At 38.9% G+C, this 18,794-nt stretch overlaps 1 protein-coding gene across 7 annotated transcripts in view; it reads right to left on the bottom strand.

The window, feature by feature from the left end:
- Positions 1-18,794, bottom strand: part of WDFY3 (WD repeat and FYVE domain containing 3) — a 141,774-nt gene that overhangs the window by 11,844 nt on the left and 111,136 nt on the right. For all 7 annotated transcript variants that reach the window (XM_035895518.1, XM_035895519.1, XM_035895520.1 and 4 more), the window contains 16 exons: positions 17,931-18,008; positions 16,701-16,928; positions 15,819-15,872; positions 13,347-13,515; positions 12,971-13,134; positions 12,038-12,186; positions 11,644-11,764; positions 11,192-11,277; positions 10,432-10,512; positions 9,837-9,891; positions 9,351-9,470; positions 8,436-8,553; positions 7,160-7,266; positions 5,264-5,417; positions 2,682-2,773; positions 2,135-2,347 (listed from right to left, as the gene is read on the bottom strand). In XM_035895518.1, coding sequence (XP_035751411.1) covers positions 2,135-2,347; positions 2,682-2,773; positions 5,264-5,417; positions 7,160-7,266; positions 8,436-8,553; positions 9,351-9,470; positions 9,837-9,891; positions 10,432-10,512; positions 11,192-11,277; positions 11,644-11,764; positions 12,038-12,186; positions 12,971-13,134; positions 13,347-13,515; positions 15,819-15,872; positions 16,701-16,928; positions 17,931-18,008 — 1,989 coding nt within the window. The remainder of the gene's footprint in view (positions 1-2,134; positions 2,348-2,681; positions 2,774-5,263; positions 5,418-7,159; positions 7,267-8,435; positions 8,554-9,350; positions 9,471-9,836; positions 9,892-10,431; positions 10,513-11,191; positions 11,278-11,643; positions 11,765-12,037; positions 12,187-12,970; positions 13,135-13,346; positions 13,516-15,818; positions 15,873-16,700; positions 16,929-17,930; positions 18,009-18,794) is intronic.

The raw sequence follows: 18,794 nt of genomic DNA, 5'->3' as shown, positions 1-18,794 counted from the left end.
TGGTAGATACTATGTGTTATAAACATGTAAATGACAAATATAAACACTGAGTGATATTTTGCAAGATTTCAATCACTCTTTCAGTGCTGCAACAGCCTCTCTGCGAAAGGAGAACTGAAATTCCAAGGCTGAATGTTATTTCCTTACAGCCCTTCGAGATGTGTTACCTGTTTGCCTATCCAAAGCAGAGGGAACATGCGTAAGCTTGAAGTAGCTGAGCTATGAGCATGCACACACGTTTCTGCTGCTCACACCTACACTCTGGGTACAAAGGGTAACAAGAGGCCCACGTGCCACAGCTCTCCCTGAACTACAGTATGCCTCCTGTCTGGCTGGGCTATGAGAAGGTGGAGAGAGAAGGCACATCATACAGCGTTCACATAGACAATTGATCTCCAAAATCACCAGTTCCAGCAAGGGAAAAAAAAAACCCAAACCAACAGACTCCTCCCTTCTCCTTTGAGTGACCATTCCTCTTGCTTATTCATTCTGCTCTGGCCCCTGCCGCCATGGGCTGTGGCTCCTTGGGACCCTTGCAGAGTCTGCGAGAACCCTCTTCCAAACACAGCACCAGCTCTGGAATGTTTTGCAGCACAACTTTTTAAAATGGGAAACAGAACTACCAGGGGCATTACTGGTGGAAGAGATGGGATAAAGATGATGTAGTCCTCATCTTACATCTCCATGCAGCTAAGGAGTGAAAATGTGCACAGCAGCCATGTCACTGAGATAGCCTGCCCTAGATCTGTGGAAAGTCACAGAGGGTCATAGCAAAACTCAACAGTTACATAAAAATGTGCTCCAAGATAGCTCAACACCAAAAATAATGTAAAGGAGTTTTGAGTTTCCCAAGTTTACTGCAGTCTGCCTATTCTCTCTAGCAAAACATCATGCAATTTCTGGTAGATCTCATCATAGGTTTGTGCCTAACAGGCATTTGAAGATTCAGACAGACTCCACTACAATGTTCTTCCGTTGTCCTGCTCTCAGCCCCAATCTTTATCTGTTCATCTGGCTCTAGCTGTGCCATGTCTGATTGTCATCACAACCCAGTGATTGATTATTACTTACGAGAAGACCCCACAGCCACTACATAACTAGATTATTGAGAGAGCAAGGAAGGAAAAGGAGAAAAGCAGCCACAGACAATAGATGAGCAGTTCTTAGCCTTCCTTCCAAGCCATGAGAGACAGACAGCTATTAGTGGGCCCCTGCATGAAATATCCTGTGGCTGTCCTGAAACAGTATATGCTGCTTTGGCTCGGAGTTCCCAACACTTGGGTTGGGTTCCCAGTGAACTGCTGAAGGTATCTGTGGTTTCCACCAGATCTAGGATTGGAAAAGTTCACCAATGACATTTAAAATTTTCACTGGACAGCATAAAAAAAAAAAAATGTAAAGAAATGCCTAATTAAAAAAAAAAAACACACAAAACACCAAACAAAACCCCCAACCCCCCAAAAACCCTAAAAACCCCACACAGTAAAGCCTTAGATTTAATATTACTATTAATAATTTAACATAATCTCTTTAAGAGAACACAAACTTTAAAGCTGCACCAAAAACATGTCTATATAGCTCCTTAACTGCAACTGTCCTACAGGAGTCAATCTTATTAAATTAAATTTTGATTTTTTTTTCCCAACAGATTCTTCAAATAAAAGATGTGGCACAACTCTGCAGAATGCCAAGAAACTAGTGTAAAAAAAAAAAAGTAGCATAAGTTGTTATAGAAATTATTTTATTATAGGCTAACTTAAAATACCTAAACACTAGGCATTACTTTGAATTTGCACTTTCACTGCTCCCCTCTGACTTTGCAGCAGGAACATGCTTTTTTCTTTTTTGATGCTGATTTTTAGTTGAACCACAATTCATTTCACCTTTATTTTAAGGGTGCAAAGGAGAGAAAAAAAAAAAAAAAAAAAAAAAAGACATTTCTAATCTCACAAGCAAAGCCAAAGTTGACCTTTGTTACATTTATGATGGAAATGTAAATGATTTCACATCACTGGAAGAATATTTATGGAAGAACACTCCCAGAAGTTTCACTCCTAAAACACTTCCCCATTCCATATTAATACATTTCAATTTGAGTGTCATCTGGCAAATAAGAATTCTACAAAGGGTATACCTGCTTTGGTATCTGTCCAAAGTTATTAATGAATCCTATGGTAGCTGTCTCTTTTAACGGATCATTGATGTTATATATGTCCACTTGCCCCTCATAGAAGAGATGGTGAAAGACATTTACAGCTTCTACTGCAGCAGGACCTTGCTGTTTATAGCCAAAGATCAAGTCAATCCACTCATGCAGATGTGCACTCACAAAGTCACATTCCAGAGCCTGAAATTCAAAGGGCATGCATTAAAACTAGCCATATCTGTCATCAGCTGAGTCTACTACACCTGTCACAAAGAAAAACACAGAATATATTTTGACATATTCTTGTTACGTTTTGATAAAAGTTTCTGTTGTAGCAAGTGTTGCCTCAACGTACTCCCCAGCTGAAAAGGAAGGCGTGGAAACACCAGTTCTACAGACCTTTGCAACAATTAGCCATCAACCCAGAACTCATGAACTGGCTAGTAGCTGTGACTTCACGAATCGAGCTTAGATTAATATGCAGTGGAAAGTCCCAACTGATGTTTTCTGTTGTCATTATTAAAATGTAAATTACCTCTCGATGAACTCTGATAAATTCACGAGGATCTCCTTTTGCCCATGGGGGGAGTATTACATCGCCAAGTTTAGTGCCATTTTGTTTGCAACCTATTAAAAAAAAAATTTGGAGAGAAGCACTGGAAATGCACTGCAACAGTGAAAAAATTGAACTATTAAAAAAAATCAAATTCTAACAGCTTTTCTTTATAAAGCAAGCCATTTCAGTCTTGTCTTTAAAATACTGTCTCATTTTTACATGTCAGGCAATAAAACATGAAAAATTCTGCCTCAGTTGCTCATGTAAGATTGCTCGCAAGAGGAAAAATTCAAATATTCCTTGCTAAGTCTTTTGAAGATGCTGATAGTGTTCCAGCATACACTCTTCAAAACAAATATTACCCTTCTAGCTAGAGGTGTTCATTGGATTACTCCTCCTAAGTCTTCACAACTTCATAATGTGCAGTCTGAACTCAAAAACCTTTATGCTTTCCCGTCAAGTGCTCTTGGAACATGTTTCTTTTGTTTTTATTTTTCTATTTAAGTAAATTTCTACTTTCCTTTTTCCATGATGGCAAAGACCCACTGCAGTGCATGAAAGATAGTGAAAGTAACAGCCAGTAGAATAGCCTTCTGCAATCACTGCATGACCAGAATCTTGTTCTGTCAGTTTAGCTCACGCTTAAGCAGCCAACCCTGCTACCAGGAACCGCTAACATAGCAGCCGTCCATTTTGCACCCAGAGGAATCAGCACAGCAAGGTTTGTTTTCTTATCTCTTTTTGACTTCTTTGTTCTTATTCTATGAGGAAAATTGGAATAAACATGCTAGCCCCAATTTAAGAGAGGACGTAATTTCCTGTATTTGGCATCTGTTTAGTATGTATATAGCAATGACATGTCCATTGAGTATATTCTGAAGAAAATAAATCCCAGTGTGAGATAGTGTAACAGCAAACTGTACTGAGAAGCCTTGGTGGAACAGTATTTCATCCCAGGATTTATTTCCTTCACAGTACAAACATTCTGTATCAAGAAATGGAATTATTGGTTTACCCATGAGAACAGCTACAAATCACACGAGTACATGCTAAATACCCATTTCCTAACAGCGAAGAGCTAAATGGCATCCCCCACAAGCTTCACACACAAGGACACTGGTGATTCCCCTGGGCATGGTCTGGCCACATACATTCATCTGGGTCCCAGACGAATGTCCCTTCCTACTCTGAACGTTAAATGGTGGCATGTTGCAATTACTAAAAATGTATTTGTCAAGACTTCCCAATTATATTCTTGTTTTGTCACTGGTTGCCAAAAGACAATTCCTATTAGCTCAGGGGAACACCAACAAACTTCCAGGTTTAGAGGGGTACACAAGTACTAAGTACATTGCTCCAACAGAAACACTGCTTGCATCACCGGACTTTGAATCTTCCTCTTTTTATCAGGGAGGAAGGGGAGCAGGATTGCTACAAATTAACACAAAAGTGTTAATTAACACATAGTGTTTGGGAGTTGTTCATAACAAAAGTTTTTCTACTGTTGTTCCAAATGCTCAATGAAGAATTTCTAGGACTCTGATTGTCACAGTCCAAAATTATCAGATACAGAGCTACATGAACAAGACCTCAACATTTTTCCTGCAATGACCATAACCTTCTGTGTGAAGTATACTTGGGAGAAGTTTTGCAGGGTGTTCTTTTGCTTTTGTTTTTATAAGGTTATGCTTCCAGTCTCTTACAATACATTTTGAATAAAGGATTTGAGGCTATTAAATCCTACGACTTGATTAATCTTTATTATTACTATTAGAATTACAGCACAGAGCTCAGAAAATAAGTGCTTAATGCCACTGTTAAGAGTGACATACATACTAAGGAACACGTATCTCCTTTGGCCAATAGGTGTGAAATTTGACTCTTGTTCAATAATCACTCACAAAAGCTAACTGTGACATTTCAAAAAAGCCTTTAGGTAAGAGAAAGTTCTAAAAGTGAAGACTGCCAAAGAGATTTTGCACAGCTTAAAAAAACATGCAGAAAAATGGTAAATATCATCATGGAGTAGCAAGTTACATGGAGAAAAATGCAAATCAGAGAAATTCCAAGTAAAACATGATTATCTGTGTGTTTTGAACTGGTAAAAAAAACCAAAAATCAACTAAACCATGGCACTCCAAACAAAAATCCTTTCTGGGTATTTCAGTGTCTTGTTTAGCAATTCTCAGAACAAACTTTGTATTAACTCCTTAAAATGAACACTCACTGCTTGAGAAAATACTATAAGTCTGATAAATCTGAAAGTATAAATCTGAAGGTATCACAGAGGAAGTAAGAATTCCTGCTACAGTCTTCCCAATGAAATGATGAGTTCTGAATCATTCACTTTCAAATATAATACCGAACAAACACGTAGTATCAGGAGATACCAGAATTAGTCCTGATTATACATTCATGTCAGAGCATGCAAGCCATCTGTAGTTTTCTCATGCAGTTAAACAGATCTTTTTCTACCCATACTACGAGAGACTTTTCTCATGTCAGACTGTCTGGCACTGCTCTCGCACCCACAGCAATGCTATCAAACTCTTTCTGCCTACCTAGGTCAAAATTGTTGGAATTGAGCAGGAACTCGGGGAGGTAGAAGAACTCTGGGATGAGCTCCTTCACATCTGCCATGTTGTGCTTTGATGCTGAATACCAAGCCTCCCGTACACTGTGAAACATTCGGTCAGCCAGGTCAAAATGACCACCCTGCGGGACAGAACAAGAAGCATGTCAGCATCAGAGTATCTCTCAGCACAGCAGATTTTGCCAAGAAGGCAAATCTGAACATCTCTACCTAATAAAGACACCACAGAACATAGCATGTTTCTTCCTCTAACAACAATGGATTTAAACAGCTGTACATGGAGACCAGTGACAAGTCGTGTCCTTCAGGAGTCAGTACTGGGACCAGTGCTGGTTAACATCTTTGTTGATGACATGGGCAGTGGCATTGAGTGCACCCTCTGCAAGTTTGCCAACACCACTGAGCTGTGTGGTGGGGTCAAGATGCTGGAGGGAAGGGATGCTATTCAGAAGGACCTTGACAGCCTTGAGAGGTGGGCCTGTGCAAACGTCATGAAGCTCAACAAGTGCAAGGTCCTACACATGGGTCAGGGCAATCCCAAGCACAAACGCAGGGTGGAGAATGGATTGAGAGAAGCCCTGAGGAGAAGGACTTGGGGGTGTTGGTTGATGAGAAGCTCAGCATAACCGAGCAATGTGTGCTTGCAGCCCAGAAAGCCAACCATATCCTGGGCTACATCAAAAGAAGCATGACCAGCAGGTTGAAGGAGGTGATTCTGCCCGTCTACTCTGCTCTCGTGAGACCCTCATGAGTACTGCCTTCAGCCCTGAGGCCCCCAACATAAGGACATGGACTGTTGAAATGAGTCCAGAGGAGGGCCATGAAGATGATCAGAGGGCTGGAGCATCTCTCCTATGAAGACAGGCTGAGAGAGCTGGGGTGGTTCAGCCTAGAGAAAAGAATGCTCCGGTAAGACCTTATAGCAGCCTTCCAGCAGCTGAACGGGCCTAACAAGAAAGCTGGAGAGGGACTTTCTACAAGGCAATATAGTGATAGGACAAGGGGTAATGGCTTTAAACTGAAAAGAGTATAGATTTAGATTAGAGATTAGGAAGAAATTCTTCACTATGAGGGTGGTGAGGCACTGGAACAGGTTGCCCAGAGAAGTTGTGGATGCCCCATCAAGGCCAGGTTAGATGGGGCTGTGAGCAACCTGGTCTAGTGGAAGATGTCCCGCCCATGGCAGAGGGGTTGCGACCAGATGATCTTTAAGGCCCCTTCAAACCCAAACCATTCTATGATTACTCTCTGGTACACAATAATAGTAAACATAAAGCACTGAGATACAGATATACAGAATTTTAAGAAGAGTGTCATCTAGTCCTATTTCAAAGTTTAGTCTTTTTGCCTGATGGCTTCTGTCTAGAAAAACATTTGACACGTAACGTTACAAAACTCATTACCCATCAAACTGGCAAACAATTCCAAGTTCTGCAAATGTTTGCTTATTTTAACACTCAGTACTAGAATGGCTCTTTGGATAGACATATTGGTTTTAAAATAACTATCTTTCAACACCTCTAGTACAGAACTAAACAACTTGCATATGATTCTTTCAACAACAGACAAATAAAGCATGGTGAGCAAAGTATTTTTCACAATAAAGCTTGCTTTAGTTTTTGTCTGCTAATATTTTGTTCTGCACACATCTATAAAAATGTGCAAACTACAAGACAAAAAAAAAATGTGAACTCCTCTACATCTTTTACAAAGAAACATCAAAAACCTCCCAGGCAATAACAACTCTGCTAAAATATTTCTTCTACCATATTTGATGAAAACAAAGCTGTTTGATCGTATTTGTCACTTAGGTCTCAAATATACAGCAGGAAAGAAGCACAAAGTAAGGTGATGCAATTTTTACCTGTAACCGTAAGAAAATCTGAGTAAAAGGCTCCATCCGGACAAGGTAGGAAGCCACTATCATGGCTGATGAATAGTGGGTCCCATAGTGATAAGCTGGAGTTTCCCCTGCAGAAGATTAAAAATCATAAACATAGAACAAATAAAGCAGTTAAGTGTCAGAATCAGTACTAACTGAAAAAAAAAAAAAAAGTAGTGCTGCATTTTAATTACTCTGTGACCTTGGACACATTTAAAACTGGAATTTGTAGTTTTCATTCTTGAGAATCTGAAAGGTTTATGGTTTTGTCATGGCTACCACTTGAGTTTTGGCTGCAGTCCAGTAGACCTAATTCAATGAGCTTCTGCAGAGCAATACTGAAGAGTTAGTCATTTTTTATTTTAACGAATTGCAATGTTGCAGTGCAGCTATGGTGATTTCTGCTGAAGAGATTTTTATTTTTTTTTTCTTTTTTTACTTTTAGTCTTATTGGTTACTGTGGAATTCTGCTTGGGCAGAAATACTTCTCAGAATTGTTGGCTACAGATTATGCACAGCTTTTACTTTCTTAATTTCCTGGCAAAAAGTCTGCATAAATACACTTAGAACATACCGATTCATTTCTAGAAATGAACACCTTTGCCACCTGCAGTTGTTTGATACAGAACAGCACTGCAGTAGTTAAATAGGCTTGCGTCTTCGATAAAGGCACACAAGAATGTGTCATAATAAGCGTTTTGCCAAATACACAAGTTTTATTTTCAATATATAAGGAAGCCCTAAAATCGACAATACATAACTTAATTGCCATCTCAGAGGGGTTTTTTTTAGCTAAGAAAATGCTGTTTCCTTAGCAAAACCCCATGCATTAAGATAAGAAATAAAAAAGCTAGAGTACTGCTAATGCAGAAGTATTCCCATTCCTTTGTATAACTTACTTCCTTGCAGCAGCACACAAACTGTATGAGTAGAGACAGCTGGTTGTATGCTTCATGTACCTGTCCATTCTGGCCTTTAAACAACATTAAACTGTTCTGAATGAGCAACTGTTTTGTCTTTGTTTTTACATATAAACAAAAGCTGTCATTTGGATTTAAAACAAACCACAGCAAGAAAAACAGTGCCCCTCTGCTCTAATTTAGTATTTGTTGGAGAGTCACCAAAGTGATATGCAGTAGAGTTCTGCATATCCACGTCCAGACCTCTTGACCCATAATATAAAAATCCACGACTGCTTCCCTGTCATGTGACAGGCACGTGTCCCTCTACTCTTCCTGCAGGATGTACCATTACTTACCATTGGGATCTTCCCAATCTTTGTATCGCTTCTTGTACTGGGCTAACCTGTCTTCTGTTTGAGCTCCCATGGGTTTGGCCAGGTTTCTGAATGTCTTGGGATTTGTAAGATCCAGTTCCTTTAAAAATAGAACAGACACCAATCTTATAAAAAAACCCCAAAGACCAGACAAACCCTTTTGACACTGCCGATGACCATATTTAACACCATCTTTGTTTTCTACACACACAGCAGGTGCAATATTGGATATGCTTAAAACAGTCCTTCAGTCTGATCTAAGAGAGTCAGTGGTTTTTATTTTAAGTCACATCTGGGCTCTGGATAATTTTTTCCTGCTCCCCTCATCCTGTTCCCCAACTCCCCCTAATTTTATTCTTGAATACTTGACATACACCCTAACAATGTTTCATATTATGGTCTTGCTGGTAGCAATGGCTACTCACAAAAGCATTAATAGGATGTTTCATCTTTTTCAAAAGCAAATTCTTCACCACGGGGCCAGATTTCATAGTAGCCCCTACCACAGCCTTCTGGACAAGCATGCTTTCTCTGCATGCATAACGTCCTTCAGGATATTCAGTAGAAAGCTAATGCAAAGACTTACAGGAACTGCTGCAACAGAGAGGCAACTGCCTTAGAACAAGCTATGTATCACAGCCCTCACCTGTGCCCAGTCCAACCAACATCATCTGTAAAACCAGTGCAGGCAAGGACCTGCCCACATGGGACAGCCAAGAATCTCTAATATCCTACCCACTGAGAAGTGGGAGAAACATTACAAAATAGATGAAATCAAACAACTGGCAATAAAGATAAGCCTTGGTTTTACCAAAGCAGTATGAGCCAGCTGTAATATTTTCAAAACCTCCAACATATAAAAGATTACTGGCAAAACTGACAAGATATTTTATTTACCTCTGAATCATAGTCTGCGAGGATCCAGGGAAAGACAGGGTACTGCATGAGATCATTATAGGATCTGCCCGCCAGCGTGTTTAAGTGCATCAGGTACTGGAAGTTACTGATTTCTCCTCTCTTAAGGAAGACAGATAACAGCACTGTAAAATGTTCGCTTTATAACAATCAAATGTCTATGCTGCCAGACTGTCAAAGTATTCAGCTCTCCCCAAACATACAAAACTTACTTCAATATTATAATGCTCACTCTACTTTTACTACAGTCCCTCCCCTTGTATTTTCAATGGTAGAACCATTTCCTATTTGATGATGATATCACAAAATACTACAAACAGAATGCTGAGATACACTTTCTATAGTAGTATATTCCACCTGTTCGAATAAGAGGATGCAACTTAAGTGCACTGATTAATTATTTATCACTACAAAGTGTGGACTTAATACAGCCCTCTCCCCCGCTCCCCCCGTAATTTTTATACTTACTTCCCATCTCTGAGTAACAGATTTTTCTCCCACCAAAGTGCTAAGCAAGCCAGACCTAAAGGGAAGAAGGAAGTGCATCTTCTGACTTCACAGTAAGATATGGGTTACATCTTCACAAGACAATCCAAACTTTTAAGATTAAAACTTGTAAAATGTAATAATTAGAAAAATGGGAGTTTGTTCCTTTTTGCTCTAGCAATGCCTTTTTTGTTTCTAAACACAGACTGTTAAAATTATGCACATTAATTATGCCATTCAGTGCAAGTACAAATGTATCTAACAGGCTGCCAATGAGGAAAATATCTTTAACAACTTGGACAAATCTAATGCCTCTGGCACTCCAACTCCTTTCAGAATGTATCTGTATATTGATAACATTAATCCTGATAGCATATATTAAGTAGATACACCAATGCTGCCAATGACGTTAGTACATTTAAAATAACTGGAGCACATCATCACTGGTTACTTATTTTGGTAATAGCCAATTCTAAATTGAGATTGCAGCACTCTCTAGTGAACCCTGACCTTAATGCAAGCATCATTTATTTGAAACTGATGAGCTACAGAGCTTGTGAGGAACAGAATCACCTACCCTTGCTCTACGCTGGTGTTTGGTCTCTGCCCAGACACTGACTCCGAACTGTCAGTTAGAGATGGCACCACAGCCAAAAACCTGCATCAGCAGTTAAAAGGACATTAAGATTAATGTTTCTGTCAGTAGGTCTTCTCCTTATAAACAGAGTGCATTTAGTACAGTTACAGACTACTTTTTGAGCAGCTACGTAACATCTTCAACAAAATTGGAATGACCCTTTTCTCACAGATCGCATACCACAAGTTCCACATGTGGGCATTAGCGCTTCCTAGTGGTTCTTTTGTATAGCACTAAATTGCTGTCAGGTTATCCACTGCCTAACACAGAGAATCACAGAATCGTTTAGGTTGGAAAAGACCTTTAAGAGCATCAAGTCCAACCGTTAACCTAACCCTGCCATCCCACCACTAAACCATGTCCCTAAGCACCTCGTCCACCCATCTTTTAAATACCTCCAGGGGTGGGGACTCGAGCACTTCCCTGGGCAGCCCATTCCAGTGCCTGACAACCCTTTTCTGTGAAGAAATTTCTCGTAGTGTCCAACCTAAACCTGCCCTGGCTCAGCTTCAGACCATTTCCCCTCATCCTATTGCCTGTTACCAGGGAGAAGAGGCCGACCTCCACCTCGCTACAGCTTCCTTTCACCCATCACTCTTGCAAACTGCTTCTGGTTGTTAGGTCACTGTAGGCTCAAATATGGCTCAACATAGATATTTGCAAATATACAGATTAAATGTTCTAACTTATTTTACAATACCTTTGATAAACTTTGTTTCTAACCCCTTTTTGGAAAGCTAGAAGATAGTTCCGTCCATCTCCTGAGAAAACTTCAATTGCAATTGGCTGAAAACAAAGAGGACAAACCCATGTCAACACTAACACATTTGCTCATCACCTCTGAAGGTTAGGTGCAGACCAGTTTAGTCACCATACTGTACACCTGACACCAAATTATGATGAAGTAGACTTTGCTTAGTGCAGACGGATGTTTTATTTTCGGAACGCTAAAATTCACTAATACACCCAATAAATTAAACCACGGTAAGCCAAATCTTCAAACAATGATGCCCAACTTAAGCACTTCAATTTCAACGCAGCTAATAGCTTCACTTTCCAAATACTGATCAGTTACATATTTATTTTACTTTTTAAAAACTACATCATCAAAAAATTCCGAAGTTCCTCAATCCAAATACAGTGTCCAGTTACCTGCAAAAGATATCTCCTTTTATGTACTTCCTTGATATCTTCATATGCAAAAATGCTGCATGTTCTTTTGAGTTGACTTGGACCTTGCCTTGCTCCCCTAGGTATGATTGGCTCATGCATCCTGAAAATGAGCATAAACAAGCAAGAGAGAAGTGATTAAAAAGAAGATAAATTAAAAGAATTATTCTCTTAATTCATATGAGAATCCAGTTATAGAAACAGATGATTTTCACAATATACCATACTAGATTGAGCAATTTGTGAGCACAGAGGAAACTTCTCCTGAGGTCTTTCTGAATCTGACATTGTTTTGGAGCTGACTCCTCAAAAATATCATTAAATACCTTTTTTTCAGCTGTTAGAGATTGAAGAAACTCTCCATTAATCTACTCACTTTGGAGGCAGTGTCTCAATATCCCGTATTTCTCTGGTGGCTGTCATGGTAAATCCGTCAATGACATAGAAGTGCTCTTTCCCAAAGAGAAGCAGCCCTTCGCTGGTGTCAAGGCCCTGAACCCGTGCACAGCGGTACATATGCTGAATCTGTAATGAAAAGCAGACACTTAGCAAAAGCAGGTTAACAAGCTCAGGCTCAGACTGTTGCTTTGTTAGAGTAAGTCCCAGACATTGTTTTATCACTTGTAGATACAGCAAAAAATCTGCTATTTTCTCCCTTAATCAGAGATATACCTAATGCCTGTGATGAGCAGTTGGGAAGGCAGTTAAATAAAGCCTCCTCTGTATGATACAGATTTATATATTTACCAACTTATCCACTCGCACCATGTTTCTTGAGCATATTTTACAACCTGTAGCCCACTTGACTATGATCACAGATGTGTTTACTGGTATACTGCAAACGGACAAAGTCTAAAATACCAAATACACAGCACAGTCGTTGAACACTGTTCTTGGGGATAAAATACTAGTTATCAAGGTTTTTCAGTCTAACAAAGGGAACAATTAATTGCAGACAGTCTGCCAAGTCTGGTATTTATATTTTCAACATGTAGTTTCTGTCTGGACTCATTAAGCTGATGGGATAATAATCCAAGCATGGGATAGCTTGCAGCTTTAATTTAAGGACAGGTTCTTTTTTCCCTAGCAGGAGAAGGAAAGAAAAAGAACATTTCCAGTACAGGGTTTTCAGCTCAGGATTTCTTTGAACCAGAGCACACATTTGGTTTCAAGGAAGAAGCTGACAAAATATTAAGCAAATTCAGCTGTAGATCAGGGAAGTTATTTGGGACATTCATTCATGCTTGCGACACATAACGCAGGAATTCCAATACAGTTAAGCGCTTAGTGTGTTTGAAGTACACAGAACCTTCTCTCCTTCTTCAAGGAGTCGAAGCAAAGTTGTATTATCAGTCTTCTCCTCTTCATCAATTGAACTGCCCTCAACAATTTGATCCTGCGATTGGTCCTGGTTCTCATCATCTCCTCCATCAGGAGCAGAGCGAGATCGTTTCAGGGGAGGCTTCACCAGGCCTGGAAAAGAAAAACAGAGCTAGATAAAAACCTGACACACAGAAAATTCACTTTGCAAAACCTATTGAACTTTGAAATTACTGATCCAATGGTAAGACAGAAAAACCAGAGTCCTACAGGATCCTTTTGCTTATCTTAATGCAAATGCATGAGAAGATATAAAGGCAGATACATTTAAAGAAAACAGTTCAGGACAGAACAAGTGATCTAACCTTTGACTCTTGCAATAGTGTCCTCCCCATGTTCTGGCTCCTGCTGAGTTGTTTCACCCACCGTATTCTCTTCTATAGCATCCTGAAAGACTGCAGGGTTTCCAGAAGCCAGCCGCATGTAGTACTCCTTACTGTCATAACTTATAGCTCTTCGGTAACGAGCAGGTTTCTTAGAAATAATTGAAGAAATTGCTTGGTCAGTCAACTTCTCACTCACTTCAGTGAACGTGTTTCAGGAATACCGTGTGCAGCACAGTGCATGCCCATCAAGTGTTTTGTGCGTGCTCAGTCATACACCAACACATACAGAAAGAGAGACTCTTCAGTAGATGTAATCTGTCAGCTAATTTCCCAGGGAGCTGTTCAGCCACTCAAGTAATAATGGGGTTGCAGAAATGCCTGCACATAAACCTACAACATGGGAAATAAGAAGCGTGGCCAGTATATTATGAATTGTCCCAAAAGGCTGGGATACTTGTGCTTAAGACTCATAGATCAGATGGCCATTTTATCGTCTTACTTAACTCCCTACAACATATGCAGCTTATTTGTTAGCCAGCTGACTTCCTTGCTAGGCAATAGTTTTAATAAAAAATTGCCTCAAGGAAAGATACAGACATGTGGAAGTCTATACAAACTAAAAGCAGCCAGGGACCAGCTTTAAGGCTCAGAAATTCTTAATTAATTCAGTTGTTTCTTTTTTAGTAAAGATTCTGTTGGTAGAAGACAGGCACAAGAGTAGCCATTTAACCGAAGTAATTCTTTGAGCACCATTTTGTACCTTTGGGTGATGACAACAGATTATGATACATTTCATTATGGTGGTGGTGTGGTGTTTATTTGGGGTTTGGGTTTTTTGTTTTGTTTGGGGTTGGTTTTGTTGAGGGTGTCTTTTGTGGGTTTTTTGGTTGGGTTTGGGTTTTTTTTTTTCCTTTGTCTATCCCGTCCCCCACCACAGGCTAATTCTTATGTTCCTCACTTGATTACGGAGGTAACATTCAAAATAGAAGTAATAACTAAATGAGGATAATAAATATGACAGAAGATACAGGTGAAGATAGAAGAGGTATTAAAGAGCCAAGAGCCTTTCCAAAATTAAAACATATGGATGCACATGGATGGATGAAAACCCATTGATTTTATACTGCAGTTGAAAATTTTCTTCTCGAACTACTGTTTAGCCCCACCCTCACACTCTAGAAAGCTTTGTGAATGTGTTCAGCTCTCCATCACAACTTTGTTTGTTTGCTTGTTTTGTAGCATTATTTCCCATGAATTTCAAAATTAGGTTGGGATAATGACAAAATGCTTTACATTATGCAGAATTGTAGAATATCACTGTCATTTCCATCAAGACTCTTCCTTGTCCACTTTTGCAGTAAAAACTGGAAATACATAAAATGTGATTTATTTTTTTTTTTGTTCATCTGTGTGATAGTATAGTGGGAAAATAAATGACCCATAAAATCAAACTAGCTTTATTACAAGTGGATGCTTAGGATGATAAAGAGGTTAAGATCAGTAACATGGAGATTTATTATTTCAGGTCAAATTGGCTGTCCCCAAAATAAATAAAAAAAAGCCACTAGGATCTAATTTGCTCACTTATGTTCCACTAAGTCTTCACTGATCACCACAAAAATGCCATTTAAATAATGCTTAAAACCTTTGTGGAAACACAATGTATAGTCTACAAAGAGAAATCCTAACTATATCTCCTAATTTGAAGAAAGGAAAACAGTAACAACTGATATTAGAAATTCTGTATAATAGAATTACTTTCATTTATATGTATTAGTTTATTATTGAATGTAACTCAAAATGAGTGAACGCACATTACACATTGTACTTAGTGATGGGCAAGACTGTGAATGTAATTAACGGAGAAGCAGTGTAATACTGAAATACTTTCAGAGCAGTCTCTTCCAAACAAGCCTGTTATTTTCATTTTTAAACAAATGTATTTCATTAATAGCAAAAATGAGAAGAGTTAACTAAGACAAAATTAATTTGGGCTCTAACAAAGGTAGGCCTGTTACAGCCTATTACAGCAAAAAAGAAGAAAAAACTGCTCACCAGATCCTCTCTTAGAAAGAAACACTTACTTTCCCAGTAAGTCTTTCCAAGAGATCGTGTTGCCCATTACTAAACATCTTCCACCGACCATTAGTTCAGACCCCAAAGCCACAACACTTTGCACAGTGAGAACAGTGATAGCACAGCCCAACACAGCCTGTTAGTGTGCAGCAAAGGAGGTAAGATCTACAGAAAGTTTTATTAGGTGAAGGTTGAGGAGAGCACACTAACATCTTCTAATGCGATTACTGAAAAATCCTTTAGGCCTGAAAATATTTACTGAAAGAGCAAGTTGAAAGCCAAACGTAGAAGCTTTGTTAAGATTGCCTAACATGCAGGAAGAAAAAAAGTTGTATTTATTTTACATTCTTTCAGTCAGTGTACTTGTTTCGTTACCTTTTGAGGAATGGTATCATCAGATGTCTCAGGAAGTCTACTTGAGAAGTCAGACTGAAAACAGGGCACCAATTATATAAGCATCAGAGAAAGAACACTTTTAAGAATGTATGATGGCATGTTTTTCCACTTCGTGTGAATTAGACTGTCACTACAGCTATTGTGTGTCCGACTGCAAGCAGACAAATACACCTAATGGTTTAAAACTGGCTGAAAGCTACTTTTTGTTTGTTTGTATTAAGTACTTTGACACTCATGCTTAATTTGAGGAAAAAATCCTGCATGCATACACGCATGCCTAAGAAGACACAGTAAAGACTGCGCCATTTCTTAAAAACGGTGTTCCAAAATTAACAGGGACTACCCGCCAAGCTTTCAAAGGCCATGTGCATTTCTGCTACACAGCCCATGTTCGTATTTACAGAAGGATGAAAATACATTTCACAAACACACTCAAACCAAGGCCTGTTTGCTATTTTCCTTTTTTTCCTTTTTTTTTTTTTTTTTCTCCAGATCACTGTTTACTGCATTATCTAGCATAAGGCCAAGAACTCAGACTGAAACCTCCCACAGTTATGGTACTTCTCAGCCTCTAGAGGCTCGTGAAGATGCCTCTGCTGTTCACTGGTGTGATGCAAGCACACCTCATCTTACATTGCAATTCTTAGTCTTTGAGTTCACTTAGTTTTGGGCAGAGTGATTCAGTCCCTTCCCTAATATACTATGAGGAACAACTGGACCTTACCAGCCATTCAGGACATACAGACAGAATACCAGGTAATACCAAGAGTAAAATATGTTTCTTAACGAAAACTTACAAAAAAAAATACAGATTTTACACGAGGGCATAAAATTATTCATCACAAAAACTTGAACACTTACCAGCAAGTTTGTTTCTTGCTCAGCTTCAGGCATGTAGGGATACTGAATATAAAACATGTCGTTTCGCACCATCTTCTTCCTCATTCTGCAGGGACCCTCAGTCATCTCCAACATCCACTTGTCAAGATGGGAGCCAATGGGGGGACCCCACAAACCTCGCTCTCTTAGTAACTCGTATTCAATCTGAGACCATTCTTCTGTGACATATTTTAATGCATTCTGCTGACGCTGAAGACAAAGACATTTTTATGTGCATCAGGAGCCTGTATATGCATCAGCTTTTAAGCCTGTCTCTAATGAGAGCAGAGACATTTTCTCTACATTACAGAAAAACATGTAATAATTCACAATTCTAGAAACATTTTCTAGTACACTTTAATGAGATTTCTGGTGTCAGCTACCATAAAAGATGGGTTCATACTGTAATCTTCTCAACAAAAAAAGGAAGAAAAAGAAGGCAAAATCTCTGCTTTTGGTTTGTATCGTCAATTGGATGTATTTCTAAATGGCAAGTATGAAAGAAATGTAACACTAATCCACTGATTTTGAAAATGGATTTTAAGAATGAAAACCAAAATTGTTTTGGAGGCCTTCCCTGCCTGTATTTACACTGGAGAGAGAAGTTAAATGAAGCAAAGTCTGGTGGTTATTTAACTAATTGCTTCCAATGACTTGTTTCTCTCGGAAGCTGATTTCTTAAGATTTATGGCATGCAGCTCAGCAACTAGTTTGAAGCAAAGGTCTTTGGGGATGTTTGGAAGAAACCACAGGGTGCAATGATTTCATGCTGGATGGCACAGAGCAGCCACTTTCTATTGCTGCATGATTTGGCATAGGTACCATAAAATTTTCTTTGTGTTACTATGCAAGCAGTGTTTGCACACAATGCTTCTCCGCATCTTCTCTTAAGTTTTTGTACGATGCTTTAGAAAGACAGCATATTTCAGCATATTTCCAATCTCTTTCTTTTTTTTTTTTAACACTTCTAAAGCTTCTTGAAAAAATTAAGATTTAAGTAACATTGCTACAAGAGCTTTCATCTACAAACAGATCAAAATGAGTTTCCTCATTTGTTGATTTGATTGCATTAAAAAAATCCTTAAAAATAACAACACATCTAAACATTCAAGCACTTCACCAATGACAACCTAATATTTTACAAGCCCCAGGACCGGTATAATCTAACAGGTCAAAATATCAGTGTCAGGTAATTAATCCTCTGAACCATACCTCCTGATATTCCTTATACTGCATATCAACCAGGTCCCGAACCACTGCAATGTGAGTAAACATCCACTGGGAAATTTCCTAACAGAAAAGGTAAGAGGACAGACAGAATGACACTTTATAAAAGAAAATTTTGTTTGAATGAAAAGCCTAGCATCACCTTGCTAAACTTACTCACAAAGGATAATTTCTTTAAAAAAAAGAAAAAAAAAAGACTTAGATGATGAATTTCAAACTACTGCATGCAACAGTATTTATGGTTTGGTTCTGTTTTGTGTTTTCTTCTTTTGTTGTTTTTTTTTGTTTGTTTTAAAGGCAGTAAATTCATGTATAGGAATATCCTTTAAAAGAAACTGGCAAACATTTGGAAAATATTCCAAACACGACTAACAGTTCAGAACATTCTGTAACAGCTCAATTTGAGCTAATATTACTACTTTTCCCTATTTCCTTTAAAGTAATATATTGTGCATGCTGCCCAGTTTGTTGGAAGTCCTCAAGACACCCAGCACTCCTCACTCTGTACCGCCATATACCTGTTTTCACTTATTGCTCCCTCTGCTGATACAGCCAGCAACAGTTCCTGACAGCTCAGTTTGTGCATCTCTTCCTTTTCATTTTAACGTGTATGCCTGCTCACCAGAAAAAGGACTGAGGGCACTGAGGATTCTTTATTTTATCAAATCCACTGAATAATTTTCAGATCAGGAAGAGAACTGACAATGTGGTTTTTTCACAGGACACAAACTCTTGATTAAGTTGACAGGAGTTACACATTTCCTTGTTGCAGGAATACACCTTCCCCACCCCACCCCCCCCCCTTAACACAACATCTCTCCAATGTTTCAAAGTGCTAAATACAGTAAG

This window comes from Egretta garzetta, unplaced genomic scaffold (genome assembly GCF_000687185.1).
Source record: "Egretta garzetta isolate BGI_Z169 unplaced genomic scaffold, ASM68718v1 scaffold615, whole genome shotgun sequence".
Taxonomy (NCBI): Eukaryota; Metazoa; Chordata; class Aves; order Pelecaniformes; family Ardeidae; genus Egretta; species Egretta garzetta.
The sequence above is the reverse complement of the archived record's forward strand: the minus strand, read 5'-3'. Positions and strand labels throughout refer to the sequence as shown.